This window comes from Ochotona curzoniae, unplaced genomic scaffold, assembly GCF_017591425.1.
Source record: "Ochotona curzoniae isolate NIBS_2020 unplaced genomic scaffold, NIBS_Ocur_1.0 contig_3819, whole genome shotgun sequence".
NCBI lineage: Eukaryota > Metazoa > Chordata > Mammalia > Lagomorpha > Ochotonidae > Ochotona > Ochotona curzoniae.
In genome coordinates this window covers 4,720,653-4,738,117 of record NW_024466004.1, presented here as the reverse complement: position 1 = coordinate 4,738,117, position 17,465 = coordinate 4,720,653, and the positions used below count along the sequence as shown (strand labels likewise).

The window sequence follows — 17,465 nt, the reverse complement described above, 5'->3', positions numbered from 1 at the left end:
GAGAAACAAAACATGAAAACTATAAAAACTAGTATCCCAGAAAGGGTTAGAGTGAATGCAGTATTTCAATTAAAAAGTTTATCACTCATTGAAATTTTAAAAATTATTTAAGTATGAAAGTAAAGTGCCAAACTACTCAATAGAGTGAAACATTTGATCCAAGTAAAAAATAATTATATATAATTGCTTTGATATCTATAAATTAAATATAATATATTATTGAATTTAATTAAGCGATAAAGACTAAGGCTTAGGGCTTTTGAGAATTAATGACTAGCTTGAAAATTTGATGACCCAAGCAGAGTTTTAGCCCATTAACCCTCTCTGATCATTAATTCCCAGGGAAATGCCACACCAAAGTTGCTTTGGACATTATAAGATCAAAAGCTTAAAAATAAACCAAGATCTTATTTTATTTTTATTAATGGTGCAATTTCGTCTTACAGCTGGAATGGCCATACAGAGCATTTCTATAAAATTAATGTCCTGTGTATTTACTAGGTGTGATGGAAAATATTTCCCCAACATTCCACTCAGCTTGCAATTTTCAATAAAAAGCACTATCAATATTTAAACATAACGTCCTCAAATAGTTCTGATTGGCCTGGAAATTTCCATTAACGAAAATGAAAACCCACCTTTAACCAAAAATTGAAACTTAACTGTTTTAGTCTGTCACTTCTTAAGTACTATCTATTAAGACTGATCATGAAACTTCACGACAGCTAGAACGGCATCTTTACAAACCAGAAGATGTGTCTTCTAAATTACAATTTAAAAACTGAAAATAAAACAGAGCATATGCACTATGCAAATGATATATGTCTTTTCCATGGAGACATCAAGACGAACCTTGTTTAAGTTTAGAATTCTCAGGTGCTGTGGACTGAAATGTTCCACATACCCAAAGACCGGCAGAGTAAAGGCTTGGTGCCTTAAGTGGTGGAGTCTTCAGGAAGTGGGGCCCAGGAAGTGGTCCTCAGGTCATGGAGAACATGCCCTTGGAAGATAGTTCTTACTCCTTCTCTCTCTCTGCATCCTCGCTCACTGTATGCTCCTTATCCACCAACATCTCATCCTACTCCATTGGGTCATTACCACAGACTGTACCGTGCTGTTAGGACCCTGAAGCTCTGAAATGTGGGGCTCTATTAGACAGCCGCCTCAGGAGTTCTGTTACAGTAATGAAAATGCTCCCGAGGATGCAGGTCATCAGAACTTGACTACAAACACATGTAAGTACTGAGGATCTCGGGAAGAATGCTTTGCCCATTCATCGCTGTGCTGTCCCTGGGTAGACCCGCTGGACAGGAAGGATAACAGTGGCAATGCTGCCACAGGAGTTGTTGTCTTTTGGTACCTACCTGCTGCATTGACATCTGAATCAGCTTTCGAGCATGTACTTCTTGTCCTTGCCCCATTGAGATAGTTCTACATTCTGTAAGAGGGGAAAGGGTTCATGATGACCAAATGTAACTTTTATATAAGGATTGGGATGAAAACTCATTTCTCAATGGTGATAGTCACCCTCACTCTGTTGCTTCCAAGAAAAATATTTTACTATTTAAACAGACCCGACCTTGATCAGAAAAATACTTGGACCAGGGAATTGGAGGAATATTACCTGGAAAGGTGGGAGGGCAAGGAGAGGGTACAAAAGGCACATGGTTGGGTTTTTATTGAATTTCATACTCTTTGATCATAAGAAGGCGCAAGACTGTAACTGGAGACACAGTTATAATACTTTCATTAGTACAATGGTACTTTGGAAAGTTCACAGAAAATGGAAAAGCTTGTTTTGTTGCACAAAAAATGGAAGTCCATGCAGTTTTTTTTCCAAAACTACTTTAAAAAAAAAATCAGCCTTTTACATGAACTACATGAAGACCTCTCATGTGCATGGATTTCAAATTTTCTTTACATCAAAACAAATTCATTCTTAAAAATTCTGTTTTCCCACAAATTTTTAAAAGTCCTCTTCTCTTTAGAACAAATGTGGTTTCTGCTATTGATTTGGCAGGAAATTTCCCTTTGTGTTAAATTTAGCAGATGATTTAGTAAAGACTTACTTTTCTGTTTATTCCTGTTAGACACTGGGCATGCAGTGTTTTCTGTGTGTTTGGGTTTTGTTTGCATGCTTGTCCATTTTTCTGAGATGGCATTCGAGTCAGCTCAGCTGTCTGAGCTAGATTTTAGCAGCTACTCCACTTACATCACCATTTAGAACTGAATGTAAAGAGAAAGTGGAGACCAGTTCAGGTCAAGTGTCACAATTCAGGGGAGAACACGCCGTTTAGGAACAGACATCCTAGACATGGAACAGCATTTGTGCCCTGCTATGTGAATGCACTAGACTGAAAAATTCTGAGAATCACACTTGGGAAACTGTTATTGGAAAATCACTGCGAAGCAAGGCTTTGTGACCCTGGAGTTTTCTTGAGTTTTAGAGGCATAAGCTCTACCTAGAGAAGGGAGCAAAACATGAACCAGTGCATGGCTTTGCGAATCACTGAGAGAGAATACAAGGAACTAGAAGGGGGAAGGAAGCATCTCAGGACACACCACGTAAACGGCATCGTGTGGTTCATAGCCAGATAACTGTGCAGGGGTCTGCAAGGTGCAACTTTAGCAATGAACTGTGGACTTGGGGCTATAGGGAAAAACAACAGAGATTGCCTGATGACTACGGAAGAGCACTACTTGGAGGATCAGGAATTGCAGTACCCCAAGGGTTACTGAGCAAATGTGGATTGTCCCACCAAAGACCCGCTGTGAAGCTTTTCAGCTCCTACAGAGAATCAGACTCACAAGATAAAAGGACCAACTCACAAAATAAAAGGAGAACTCTGACCGACTCATACATTCCACTTTTCTCCAGCCACACTGGCCTGCCCAGACATGCAAGCCTCATTGCTGTGGCCTCCACCTTTTTCTTGAGAGCTTCATGGGCTCACTCACTTTACATCCCAAGTCTCTCTCACCTTGACTCAGGGCCTTCCCTGACCATCCTAACTAAAACAGCACACCGGTTCCATCACTCTACCCTTTACCACCTTACTTCTTCCTATTGAGGTATTTTTTTCTTGGCATAGTATATACTCATTTAAAAAGTCAATTACTGCACATTTTTGCACCATAAATGAATGTCAATTTCACTAGACAAGGGACTTATGCAGGGCCTAAATAGTGCACCATGCTCAATAGGGGCTCAACATATTTTTTTCTTAAGTCTTTTAAACTGAAAGAGAATTCATGTAGTTGTAATTCACTGTTTTAGGGTGTATAATTCAACTGTTTTGAATATATTCACAGAGTTGTGTAACCATGACTACTATAAAATTCCATATCATATCATCAAACCAAAAAGCTGCTTTGTACTATTATCAATCATTCTGCACCAACCAGCCTTTCCTAACAAATTCCAATTTACCTCCTGTTTCTATTCTAAAAATATTGAGTATAAATGGAATCATACAACTTGTGGCCTTTTGTATATACCTTCTTTCAGCTAGCATGTTTTGAGGCACAACTTTTTACTTTTTTTTTTAATGGATGAGGGCTGAGTCCATTATATGTCTATGCCACATTTTTATCTGTAGATATTTTGCTCAATAGATATTTTTGGATTCTTCTATACTTATTGGTGTGAATAACACTTCAATGAACATTTATGTACAAATTTTTGTAAGGATGTATGTTTTCAACTTTTGTGAGTACAGACTATTGTTGATACAGACTATTTTACAAAATAGTTACATTATATTCCCAGCAGCAATGAATGAAGGTTCTATTTTTTCCACATCTTTATCAACACTTACTAATGTCCCTCTTTGATTACTGTCATCTTAATGAGAGTGAAGTAGTATTTCATTACAACTTTGATTTTTATTTCCCTAATGACTAACCAGGCTGCATATCTTTTCATATTCCCACTGGCTCTCCATATACTGCCATAGTCACCTTTTGATCACTATAATGAACTATCTGGGGTAACATACCTTTATAAGGAAGGTCGTTTAGTTTGGTTCATGATTCTGAAGTCTCACAGTCCAAGATTAACCAGGCCCTACTGGATCAGAAACTAATGATGGCTTTCTTGCTGGCAGAGTCCTGAAGTGACACAAAACATCTCAAGACAAGAGACGGGGTGTGCTCATCTCTCTGCGATTATATGGTTTCATAAAGCCACCAGGATTTAATCATGGCAACCTAAGGGCTCAAGCCAATTCAAATACCATGATTGGAGTAATTCCTTACTCTTAATTGTAATTATCAATAACACAAGACTTCGGGGCCCAACCTTTAACACAGGGGTCTTTGGAGGACAGTCACAGTGACCATCTAAGAACCAACCTGCACCACCTTGCTGGGATAAATTTGTATTCAAATCCTTTGTTCATTTTTAAGTTGAGTTATTTGATGCTTTATTATTGAGTTGTAAGAATCCTTAGCAGATTCTGGATACTAGACTCTTACCAGATGTATAATAATGCCAAACATTTTCTGCCATTTTGTAGGTTGTTCTATAACGGTGCCCACTGAAGCAAGAAAGTTTCGCATCTTGATGAACTATAGTTCTTTTTTTTTTTTTTTTCTTGCTTGTGTTTTTGGTGTCATACCTAGAAAACCACTGCTTAGTCTAATGTCACAAAGATTTACTCTTACAGTTGCTATTAAGAATTTTGTGGGGCCCGGCGCAGTGGCGCAAGTGGTTAAAGGTCCTCGCCTTGCACGCCCGGGATCCCATATGGGCGCTGGTTCTATCCCGGCAGCCCCGCTTCCCTTCCAGCTCCCTGCCTGTGGCCTGGGAAAGCAGTCGAGGACAGCCCAAAGCTTTGGGACCCTGCACCCGCGTGGGAGACCCAGAAGAGGCTCCTGGCTTCGGATCGGCATAATATCGGCCCGTTGCGCTCACTTGGGGAGTGAATCATCGGACGGAAGATCTTCCTCTCTGTCTCTCCTCTCTGTATATCCGCCTTTCCAATGAAAAATAATAAAAATAATAAAAAAAAAAAGAAGGTAAACGTTGTGCGTTTAAAAAAAAAGAATTTTGTGGTTTCAATTATTACATTTATGTCTCTGTTTTAGTTCGGGTTAATTTTAGTTTATACAGCGATATAATGGTCAAATTTCATTCTTTTTACAAGAGGATATGAGTTTTCCCAGCATCATTTATTGAAAAGATTATGTTTTCCCACACTGAATGTTCTTAGAACCCTGGCTAACAGTCAACTGACTCCATGTTAAGATTTATTTCTAGACTCTAAATTCTACTCTGTTGAGGTGTATGTGTGTGTGTGTCCTTGTACCTGTATCAAATTGCCTTGATTACTGCAGCTTTGTAGTAAGTCTTAAAATTGAGAATTGTGAGTTCAATTCATTCTTTTCAAGATTGTTTTAGCTATTCTAGGTCCCATGCATTACCCTACAAGTTTTTAGTGTTTTAATTTCCACCAAAAAATGCAGCTTGAATATTGAAAAGGATTGCCTAAAATCTACTGATCAATTAGAAGAACACTACCATCCTACCAGTGTAAAGTCTTGTGACCTATGAAAATGAGAATTCTTTTCATTTAGTAAGGTCTTACTTTTTTCATTCACTAAGGTCTGATTTTGTGATTTTCAAAGTGTAATTCTTGCACTTCTTTTCTTAAATTTATTTTAAATTTTTTCAGAATACTGTTTTTAATTATTTTTGCTTGTATATAGAAGAACTACAGTGGATTTTAAAATATTGATAATATCTCCTGCAATCTGAGCTGGCTTATTAGATCTAATAATTTCTGATAGACTTCTTAGAATTTCTACATGCAAAATCATGTCACCAGCAAACAAAGTCTGACTTTTTCCTTCTTTATATGCACATGCTGTTATTTTTTCTCTTCTGTCTGCCTTGCCTAGGACCTCCAACATCATGCTGAATAGAAGTGATAGGACCACAAACCCTTGTCTCACTCTTGATCTTTAGGGGAGAACATGCAGATTTTTATCATTAAGCACTACCTTGAGGTTTTTGTATACACCTTTGATCAGGGAGAGGAAGTCTCACTTTATCTCTGATTTGTGAAGAGGCTTATTATGAAAATGTGTTAGATTTGTTTCATTGGGTTTTTTTTTCTCCATTTGCAATGAACTGAATGTTTATGTTTTTCCCCAATTCCTATGTTGAAATATGATCCTCAAGGTAATGGTGTTAAGTCAGGTCCTCATAAATGGTATTAGTGCTCTTATTAAAGGCCTGAAAGAGAGCCTTGCTTCTCCCACTACATTGGGACACAGCAAGAAGGCAGAACTATCCATATTAAAGACTATCCAGATAGATATTGCTATTTTGTGTCTCTACCTTTCAGCAGTGAATACTCTATTGCCATTAAATATTACTGGAAAGCACTTTTTAAAAAGCTATTAATCGATAATATTTTTAAAAGATTTATTTATTTTTTGTTGGAAAGTCAGATCTACAGAGAGAAAAGGAGAGACAGAGAGAAAGAACCTCCGTCTGCGAGTTCACTCCCCAAGGAGTCGCAATGGCCAGAGCTGAGCCAATCTGAAGCCAGGATGCAGGAGCTTCTTCTGTGTCTCCCACTAGGGTGCAGAATCCCAAGGCTTTTGGGCTGTCCTCTACAGCCTTCTCAGGTCACAGGCGGGAAGCTGGATGGGAAGTAGAGCAGCTGGGATACAGACCAGTGCCCATATGGGATCCCAGTGCACGCAAAGTGAGGATTTAGCCACTAGGCTACTGTGCTGGGCCGTGGAAGGCACTTTTTACTAGCAGTACAGCGTTCCACCCTGCAGAGGCACCCTGACTCAGGCTGCTGCTATTCTTTCAGAAACTTGATCATTCCAATTTTTCAGTATTAAGAATAGGACTGCATTTTACAGAAATCTTCATCTATACTTCTTAATGTTCCTCTCAGGAGGAATTTACAACACATAGAAGAGCTTGAACAAAGCATACAAACTGTAAAAATTCAGTTTACATTAAAAAGCACTATATGTGTCTCCCCGAAGGGCAACACTGTAATTTCCAACGTACATGCCAATCTCTGTGGTTTTATTTTATTTATGCTGCTTTTGACACACAGATGTCTTAAAACTTCATCCACTCATATTATCTATATTGTCCCTCTGTGTTTAGTCCCTGACATAGACTTTGTAAAAAATCAGCCATTCAACAGAATGTAGCTAGTCCAATACGTTCTTTTTCTTCTTTATAGCTTAATTTAAAGCACTTAATACCTCAACCAAGCCAGGAGTTAGTTTTGAGTTTAATGTGAGGTCAACTCTGAGATTTTCTTTCAGGTTAACCTGCATCTCAACGTTGTTGACTAATCTATTTTTCCTTCACTGACTTGAAACGTTAATCTTCTTATATACTGATATTAATCCCATAGTGTAATTTAAAGGCTTCCATTTTGCTTCATTGATGTTTTGAGCCAGTTACATGCTGATTAAATGATCATCTTTGATAAGGTTTTGTTTTTTAATACGATATTGCTTGTTCCTTTTTTGGCTATTTTTGTCCATTTATAATTCTAGATGATCTAAGATCCTTCTATTTTCCAATTAGAAAAAAAAGGCCACCTGAATTTCAATTGGACTTGCAGTCAATTTATAGATTAATTTAGAAAATATTGGCATTTTTACAAAACTGATTCTTTATCCTGGATTTGTGGTTTAATTATCCATTTACTCCAACTAGTTTTCATGTCTCTGTGAAAGTTTTATAGTTTTCTTCAAGTGGGCAACTGTAAAATTATTTCTCAGCTTTATTTTTATTTCTATAGTGATTAGGACATCTATATTTTATTATATAAGAAAACACTATTGATCTTTTTATATATTTATTTTGCAACTAGTCACCTTACTGAACCATCCTATTAACTCTAATTGTTCTTCAGCTGATTCATTTGTGTTTTTAGTTTAACAATTACATTATTTGAGAAACATGATGATTTTGAATCCTCCATTTTAGTAGCTCTATATTTTATTTATGATTCTTACAATACATTGGCTATATTTTTCACAGCAATGCTAGATAACAGGGGCAATAGTGAAGACCTTAATCCTATTCTGGATTTTAATGAATATGTCTCCAGTTGTTCACCAATAAGGATGATGTTGATACCTGAAGTGAACATTCATAAGATATTCTTCTGTTGCTACATTCTAAAAAGCAAACTTAAATGTTGAATTTTTTATGAAATACCTTTTAAGTATCAATCAAGATAACAATGACATAGCTTGAAGAAAGTAATTCCACTCATTGTTGGTATGAAATCTTTTAATAATTCATCTTCCCTATAGTTTAATATGCATGTATTATCATTTCTATGCCGATTTTCTACAGCTCACTGAATCCTCCTTGTTTGTATTTTCAGTTCTGTACATTTATATTGTAATTAGGATCAATCTGTGGGTTTCTTTCTTTATGCAGTTACTCTCTCGGTCATTTTTTATATCAGGATAGCCAATGCTAATAAAGGACAAAACAGATTTTCCTCTGTTCTAGAGCAAAACAGAGCAGACACCAGCTCAGGAAAGTTCCATGGAACCCCCAAAGTCATCAAGCCTCTTTGCTGATCTTTATGACCTTTTACTGAGGTCATAATTTTAAAACTCCCAGTTTTTCTCACATTGATGACTGGTCTATTCCAGGTGTCCTACTTTTTCTGAGAAAACCTTGTAACTTTATATTTTCTACAAGCTAGGTAATCTTCATGAGATTTTCCAATACTTATGTAATTACACACTATTCTCTAATCATTTGAAGTATTTCATCTATACACATTGGCATACCTATTTTTCTCATTGGTTCTTTTGTATTTTTGTGGTTTTCTATTTACATGTCTTCTTTAATTGGTCTTTGGACTCTTTGATTAAAAAAACATTTATTTAGCTATTTTAAAGACAGAGTACAAAGAGGAGGGGAACTAGAGAAAGAGAAAGATCTAATTCACTGATTCACTTCCCAAATGGCCATAAAGGTCAGGGCCGAACCAAGACAAAGCCAGGAGCCAGAAGCTTCCTCTGGATCTCCCAGATGCATTCAGGGATATTAGCATTTGGGCCATTCTCTGCTGCTTTCCCAGTTTAATTGGAAGGGAGCTGGATTAGAAGTGGAGCAGCTGAGACACAATCCAGCACCCATATGGAATACTAGTGTTGCAGGTAGCAGCTTAACCCTAGAGGCCACAACACAGGGGTTGGATTCTGCTTTCAATCCCACCCTTTTTTAGGGCCTCCTGCTTCTCCCCTCTTCTGCTCCCACTGGGGCTCTCCTGCTAAACCTGTCTGATCTCCACCCTCTCCTCCTTGATTAATTTATCTGCTTTTAGTTTCTCATTTGCAAAACCTGGCCAGCACCACAGAATATCCACAATCCACTTTTTCTTATAAATCATCATCATCATCATCAAAACCCTGGTTAGTTTTTCCAGTGAAAGCACTGAAAGGGGATGAAAGAGAAAGATCACTGAGAAAGACCATTGTCCTTGACAATGGCATGCTTTTGAGGTACTGTGCAACTGTAAGTCTGGTGGAGCACCCTGTTTTTTAACTACATATATTCTAAGAAACACTTCCCGTCCCAGAATAGTGGGAATTAATCCAGCACATTAAGAACTCACATGTAATTAACAAAAGGACAACAAGCTGATTGTCCCGGATGTAAGTCTATATATCCTACTACGAGCTTGCTTGACAGCAACAGTCCACTGATTAACTCAGAATGGAGCACATGATCAAAGTTAAGCCAGGGAGTGCCTTCTCTGGGATAATGAGACTAAGTGGAGCTTCCCTGGAAGACCTCAATATGCTGAGGCTGTTAAGCCACCAGAAGCCCTGGGTTCTGTCAGGCAGAACTGGAGAAGAACAATTTATGGCAAGAGAGAAAAGGAAGGCACAAATGCGTAGAGTGAAGTGGGACACAGGAGCAGCAAAGACCTACGAAGAAGATAATCTGTGGCAGTCATGCAAACTGTGAGAGGCACCACTGGTACTGGTGTGCTGTGGTGAACCCCAGGACAGAACAGCCTATCCTGAAGGCAGATGAGGGGACTTAGTCATGGCAACTGCCAGTAGAATCAGGGGGTTCTCTGCACTGCATATCATTGTCCAGACAGAGGAAAGCAGCTATTTGAACCCAGATCTCTACACAACATACAAAGATGTGGTGACAAGGACCAGAGCAGGGTCAATAGGAACAAAGAGAACATAACCACATGACCGCATTGTAATAGTTCAGCACAAAGGAACATATGTTTGCTACCTGGACCTAACCAAATTGACTTTTATAGCATGTGCACATTAACTTTATGATAAAATCAATGTAAGTTTTGTTTCATAGGGTAGACTTAGTAATTCATATCTAAACACTTTTATCATCTTTTTTTAAAGCCCCCAGTGACGAATCCTATAAGTGCTACAGGATTCTGAAGCAAAGATCCCAGCTGGCAAGACCAATATTGCAATGGCAGAGTATGAAGAGAGGACACACTTCTTGCAACCCTTATTAGAGGATGGTTCAATCCTATCAAGATGACCTCTGCTTCCCTGTCCTTTAGTCCTCATGACTAAAGCCCTGCCATCTAAAACTTACAGCTTCCTAACTCCTCGCTCTACCTCCTTCCCCTGAAGTTAACTTTCTTTCTGTCTCCCAGCCTCCTCCCCTGGGAAATTGTCTTCTGTTTCTTAGGATCTGACCTCAAGACATCAACAGTGTGATGCTCTCCTCTGCACCACAGGCAATTTGAGTATCTCTGAATCCTGTGACAAGCCACTTCTAGGAAACTCCAGTGCCGCAATTGTCACATTGTCTCTGATTACATGTTTACATCTCTGTGCTTCCAAGCCTGCTGTGTTTTTCTCTGCTCTCCAGGAACCTACCACATTGCTCCTATTACACAGTTATTGAAGGAAAGCATGAATGGATGATTCTCTAATTCCTCTGCATTACAGTAGTGATTGTTTAATGATGCTTCAATTTGTGACAGAATAAGTTTTGCTGCAATTTTATAAAGAGGTGGTGATAGCACAGACTCATTCATGTTAAGTCTGCTATCCAGGCAGATGGCCATCTGCTTACAATTTCAAACAAAACACCCAAAACCAGTGTATGGTAGTCTAGCTGCATGTCTTTGCATAAGGACACCTGTATTGCCTTCCTCACTCTAGCAGGTAAGAAAGGGATGAAAGAGGAAGAGGTTTAATATTTGTTTTCTAACTTAAACTTACAGACAATATTTCTAATCAGCTATGAAATTATAAAAGGCAAAATTTGGACCAAAATAAATATAGAGGTTCCACTACATTTTTGAGGTCACTCATCATACCCAGCTTCAGTTTCTTGGCCAAGGCATCAATCTGAATGGTGGGATCAGATCCCATGGACAGGAAACAAATCAGAGGTGTTCGTGTGTCACTTTCTTCCCAGGTTTTCTCCAGATTTAAGATGACCGGTTCTGTGTACTTCTCATCCAAGGAATCTGCAATATACTTTCTTGCTTGAAAAACAGTACGATCTGGGCACCAAGACCTAAGAATAAATGCAACGTAGTAGAAACAAATTCAACACATTAAGAACTCACATGTAACTAACAAAAATGACAATAAGCTGATTGTCCTGGATGTAAGTCTGTGTATGAGGGGTGCCAAGGTTCCCCATCCCTGGATGAGCACAAATTTAACCAAGTGGTTTGGCTGTCAGGCATTGGCAAAAACTAATGCAGATCAGGTAAGAAGCCACATTCTCTACCAGCTGTGCTCCACCTTCTTGCAAGCTTTGAAGCTCCACCGTCTTCAGGGGAGAAGCAGTGCACCAACGATACCAAAAGCAAGTTGACATATCAGCAAGCAGATATGTCATGTCTTTCATGTATTGCACACAGCTTTTATGTCACACCATCATATCCTGCACATCATAGTAGTACCCAGGCACACTAAATCAATGTCCTTTGACGTTTGATATTTTAGACCACAGAAAAGCACTGCAGATTCTTATTTGTTAAGAGATGATACCATTCATAGGACATAGAAGCAATTTTTAAGTGATGGATAAAAGAGACGGATACATTTGTTCTAATAAGAACAAGCAGACCTCTTATCCTCTGTAGACTATGAGGTCATCATTGCTGCCATTCTCAGCAGTCCTGAGCGTGACAATATCCAGGAAGAAGCCTTCTCTCAAAGTGCAAGCGTGAGTGTATGACATTAAGAAAAAGGGAAAAACTGCTCCAAAATAACCCCTCTTTTGTTATTCCTTTTGTGGATTCACATTCCCCTAATTCTATTTTCCATTTTACCTACCAAACACACACACACACACACACACACACATTGAGTTTCCCAATTATAGAGGCCATGTTAGCTTTTGAAAACGAATGAGAAAATGCTGAAAGTGAGAGGAGAGAAGAATGTTCCAGAATGTACCTCTTTAATACCAATTTCAGACTTTGGCTTTCATTTTCATAGCCAAAAACAGCATTTCCACATCTCAATAGTGCCACACTTTTGCCTCTCCTCCTTAAAGGAAATTGAATTTTAGCTTATAATCTAATTGCCTTGTGATTTGGGGGAGGCCTATTTACAAAAAACAGTAATTCAACAACAACAAGAAAAGATGATCCACCCAACAGTAACTGATGAGCAAAGTGAATATCAAGAGCCTTTCTTTTTTCTTTTGCTAAATGCACTATCATTAACAGATTATCCAAACATGCCACTCTCTGCCTCCATCACCATTTTGCTTGATTTAAGGAACTGAAGCATTGTCACCACAAAACCACAGTTTGGAAGTGCATTCATTTTTTAAAATTTATTTTTGATGATGTTTACATAGTTGATTAGGGTGGGAAAGGTCCAGGATCAGGGAGAAATGGGTGATACCTTTGTTTCCACATTTTCTTTTCCTTCTTCCTGGGGAAAAGGGAGAGACAGGGGAGAAACCACACCCAGCCTCCCAACTACCTCACCATCTGGGTATGGGGAATGGCCACCCAATGTCATCCCAAATCCTCAATGTGAATCACGCCCCAAGGGTTCTGCTCAAGTGGTTTTTATAGTTCTGAAATGCTGTTGATCTCACAGATGCAAGGATGAGGAACTCCTTCCAAGGTCCACTGGCTGACACAGTCCACCCCAGAGTCTCCATTTGCTCAGATATTTGCTGTCATGCCCCACTGAGGTAGTTGACCAATTTGTTCTGCCCTCCTTTCTCTGCTGTGGTATCAGATGTCCTCCTCAGGCTCCAGTGGACTGCCAGATCCTCCATGTGCATCTGGGTATGCTGTCCACTGCACCATCTTCAGTAACTGAGGAGTCTCTGCTCAGACACATGTACGTCACTGTCAGATCACAGGTCCCAACACTCTCCCCATGGTTGGAGTTCTGAGTCCAGCGGTTCAGTTGGGGAGATTCTCAAAAAAAAAAAAAAAAAACCTCATCTGAGGTGATCTCAGTTTTACTGGGATAGTTGATCAATTTGTTCTACTCTCCTTCCTCTGCTATGGTACCAGGTGTCTTAAGCAGGCTCCAATGTTCTGACAGATCCTCTATGTGCAGCTGGGTATGCTGTCCAGTGCTCCATCAAAGCCACTGAGGAGGTCCAGTTTTGACACATGCACTCCATTGTCAGACCACTTGTCCTATCACTCTCCCCATGGCTGGAGTAATGAGTTCAGCAGTTCAGCTTGGGGGCCCTCAAAGAAGTCTCATCTGAGGTAACTTTAGACCTATTTTTTTCTGTGTGCACCCACCAATTCGGTGTCCAATTGATTCTATCATCCACATTAGCCTATGTCCACACTGGTAATTGCAATTGCTAGGTCAGATCAATCTCCAACTCCATTTTCTCATGCAAACCAAAGGGTGCTATGGCCCAGCCCAACCCTGTCCTCCACATAGTCAACCATCACATACACCTTTGGGAGCAGCAGCCAAGTCAGCTTGATCCCCAATAACTTCCAAGGGCTGTCTCCTGGCCCTGGTTTCTGTGTTGGAAGTGCATTCATTTCTTACATTATTCACACAGGCACCCTTTAGTCAATTCACCAAGGGAAAAGATGTCACTGAATGACACAATGAGTGGTACTTCTGGGACTGGGTAATACCTAGCCTCACCTGATGAGTAAAAGTTTGCGGCAGGTGTCTAGTGAGTCATTATATCCATCAGGGATGATTTCTTCCTCTGGGGCATCTCGATCAAACCAGTTTTTCCACCCCTTCTCATTGCGAGATACCTAAGAGAAACAACCCGATCAGCAAGGGATGGCTTGGGAGAGGATCTTGGAAAACCTTAGAGGGTCATTCTGCATGGACAGATGATTTTTCAAGCAATATGAATAATACAGTTCATATTCCTTTTCAGGCCAAATTCATGTCCCAGCTGCTCTATTTCTGATCCAGCTCCTACTAATGGCCTGGGAAAGCAGCAGAAGATGGCTCCAGTGCTTGGGCCCCTGCACCCACACAGGAGGCCTGAAAGAAGCTCCTGGCTCTTGGCTTCCCATTAGCTTAGCTGTGGACATTGCAACCATGTGGGGAGTAAACCAGTGGATGGAAGACCTCTCTGTCTCTCCTTTTCTCCCTCTGTAAAATATGCCTTTCAATTAAAAATAAATAGATCTCTTAAAAAACCAGTGACAGGTGGCAGAATAAAAACTTCTATTTTCCAGACACTCCCTTAACTTGAGACCTTCAATCTAAGAATGGAAGAAGTTTCTCTGGGTCCTGATCTCAAATAGCTACATCTTTTGTTTATTTCTTTTTTTTGTTTTGTTTTTGTTTTTGTTTTCAGAAGCACAAGAGGGCAATCTCCGGTTTTTAGGGACACTAAAAGGTGCTCTCTGCAGCCCAAGTGCTATCAAGACTAATGACCAAAGGCACAGTCTGGTGAGCCTATCCCAGCTCCTCAGCAGCAATCAGGCCACTTGTTCCATGGTGTAAGCACTTTTTAAAATAGCCACAGTGGTGTTCAAAAAGAGCAGAGGCTCTTCTCCTGAATGCCATGTGCCAGACTACAGATTGAACTTTCACCTCAGCTAGCTCCAATTTTTATTGGGAGATTTAACTCCCTGGAGTCACACACCATTATGATATAGCATAGATGCACAGGGTGTGAATGCACAAGAAAACAGTCACTTGGTTAACACGGATGCTCCAACTTTGACCCTGGGAATTAAAGATGAAGGAGGACTTCTGCCATCTTTTTTCTGGAAGTCTACAGTGGCTTTTCCTGCTTGACTGCTTCCAAAGGCTGCTTCTGGCTTGGAGCATCCCTGCCCTGCTGTGTGTGTGAATGGGTGCATTGCCTCCCAAGCGCCCCCTGTAGGCCACTTTTTCACCCAAGACCAGAAAGAAGGCAGCTGGAGAAAAAAGGGATGATTCTTCTCATCCTACCACTGAACTTCCACCTGCTGATATTTATTAAAAGATTTATTTATTTGAAAGGCAGAGTTACAGAAAGGAAGGAGAAATAGAGTGAAGGGGAGAGAGAGAGAGGCTGGCCAGGGCTGAGCCAGATCAAACCCAGGAGTCAGTGTCTTCATCCAGGTTTCTCACATGGGTGGCAGAGTCCCAAGCACTCGGGTCATCTTCCCCTGCTTTTCCAGACCCGTTAGCAGGGAGCTGGATTGGAAATGGAGCAGCCAAGACTTGAGCCAGTGTTCATATGGGATGCTGCCACTGTAGGCAGGAGGTTAGGCTTTACCCTATTTCCCACAACACTGGTCCCTCCACATGATACTTCGAACTGACCACAGTAAAGTTGCTTCAGTGGCAGGCAATGCGATGACTTCCTAGTCACATGCTGTCCACTTCCATTTCTCCCTCCTTTTCCTAGTCCTCACGTGTTAACACAAATCTCTTCCAGGTATTTAACACCTTGGCAGTTACTGTTATGAGGTTATGTTTGCTTCAGTCTCTGACACCATCTCATTGGCAGATTGGTATTCTGCTTCCTCCCTCCCTTCCCACTGACAGGTCAGACCGGTGGCACTTCAGAGACACCTCTAAGCAGACACAGCTAATGTAGTATACTAGTTAGAAGACTTGTGATTACAGCATGTGGCTTCTGGCAAGCTGTAACCCAATGTGACCCCATTTGTCAGTCACCAGTAACCACAGACAACATCAGTGACAGCAGTTGTAATGTCTTAATTCTGAGTTATATCATTGTTTTCCCATGGCAGTGAAATCAACAACTCACAACACCCAACTTCATCATCAAAAGAGAAATCATGGTAGAACAGGTTAAGCTGCCACTTGAGAAGCCCATCTCTCATATTGGAGTGACAGTTCAAACCCTGGCTACTCTGCTTCCTATTCAGTTTATGAAAAATACACCTTGGAGGCAACAATGATGGTCCAAGTACTTGGGTCCCTGATATCCTGACTGGACAACCAGATGGAATTCTGGGGCTCCTAGTTTTGGCCTGCCTAGCCCTTGCTATTGGCAATATGTGAGGATACTTATTAGGAATGATGTTGTGTTGCCTAGGTTAAGTCTCTTGCAACACCAGCAGCCCTATCAGAGCAGAAGTTCAAATCCCAGCTGCTCTGTTTCTATTCCAGATTTATGCTCATGTGCCTGAAGCAATAGATTACATCCCATCTTCCTGGGCATCTGCCAGCCATGTGGGAGATCCAATTAGAATTCCAGGTTCCTGGCTTTCACTTGACCTAGCCATGACATGCAGTCATTTTGGGGAATGGACTAGTGGATAAAAGGTCACTTTCTCTGACATTTTTCCTTTCAAGTAAATAAGTCAATCTTGAAAAAATTTCAAATCTACACAAGTTGCCCTATCACAGACAGAAACAAAAGTTTAAAAACAAATGTAGCCTCCAATGAATGGGAACCATCCACAGGCTGTGAATCTGACAGCAACTCAAGTAGGCACCATCCAAACAACCCACAACACAGCAGGAAAAGATGGATCCCTGGCCTGTGGGCAGGTTTTCTCTGAAGCCCATCTGTCCAAAATCTCCCTAGATAGCCACAGCACCCAAAACCCACACCATGGTGCTGGCTCCCCAGGACAAAGGGAAGGTTGCCAGGAGGCTCCCATTGCAATGGCCTGGGTAGGCATCCTCTCCCTTGCATCAACCCTTTATTACCTGGTTCATGATTTCCGCAAATTGTGGCAGTTTACTCAGCTCCACTAGATTCAGCCACGTCATGTCGAGGATCCAGCGGAACGGTTTCGGGGGGCAGGCTTTCAGATCCAGAGCTGCTCCCCCTGGGGGAAAAGCAGCCAGCATGAATCAGGGCCAGCTTGGACTTTGTCTTCAGAAATTTATTCCTCAAATAATTTGAGATAACTAGATTACATAAAATATGGGAAAATTGGAAAATAATTAAATTACAGAAAATACAATTATCTCTCTTTTTTTGGGTCCATCTTCTTTAAGTCTTCATGTTTTATTTACTGATTTATACCATCTTATAAAATACCGCAGCAGCCCTC

At 40.3% G+C, this 17,465-nt stretch overlaps 1 protein-coding gene across 2 annotated transcripts in view; it reads right to left on the bottom strand.

Annotated features, from left to right (window-relative positions):
• Nucleotides 1-17,465, bottom strand: part of DNAH8 (dynein axonemal heavy chain 8) — a 288,139-nt gene that overhangs the window by 59,076 nt on the left and 211,598 nt on the right. For both annotated transcript variants that reach the window (XM_040982961.1, XM_040982963.1), the window contains exons 76-79: nucleotides 17,116-17,237; nucleotides 14,119-14,237; nucleotides 11,334-11,536; nucleotides 1,365-1,438 (exon numbers count right to left, since the gene is read on the bottom strand). In XM_040982961.1, the coding sequence (XP_040838895.1) occupies nucleotides 1,365-1,438; nucleotides 11,334-11,536; nucleotides 14,119-14,237; nucleotides 17,116-17,237 (518 nt within the window). The remainder of the gene's footprint in view (nucleotides 1-1,364; nucleotides 1,439-11,333; nucleotides 11,537-14,118; nucleotides 14,238-17,115; nucleotides 17,238-17,465) is intronic.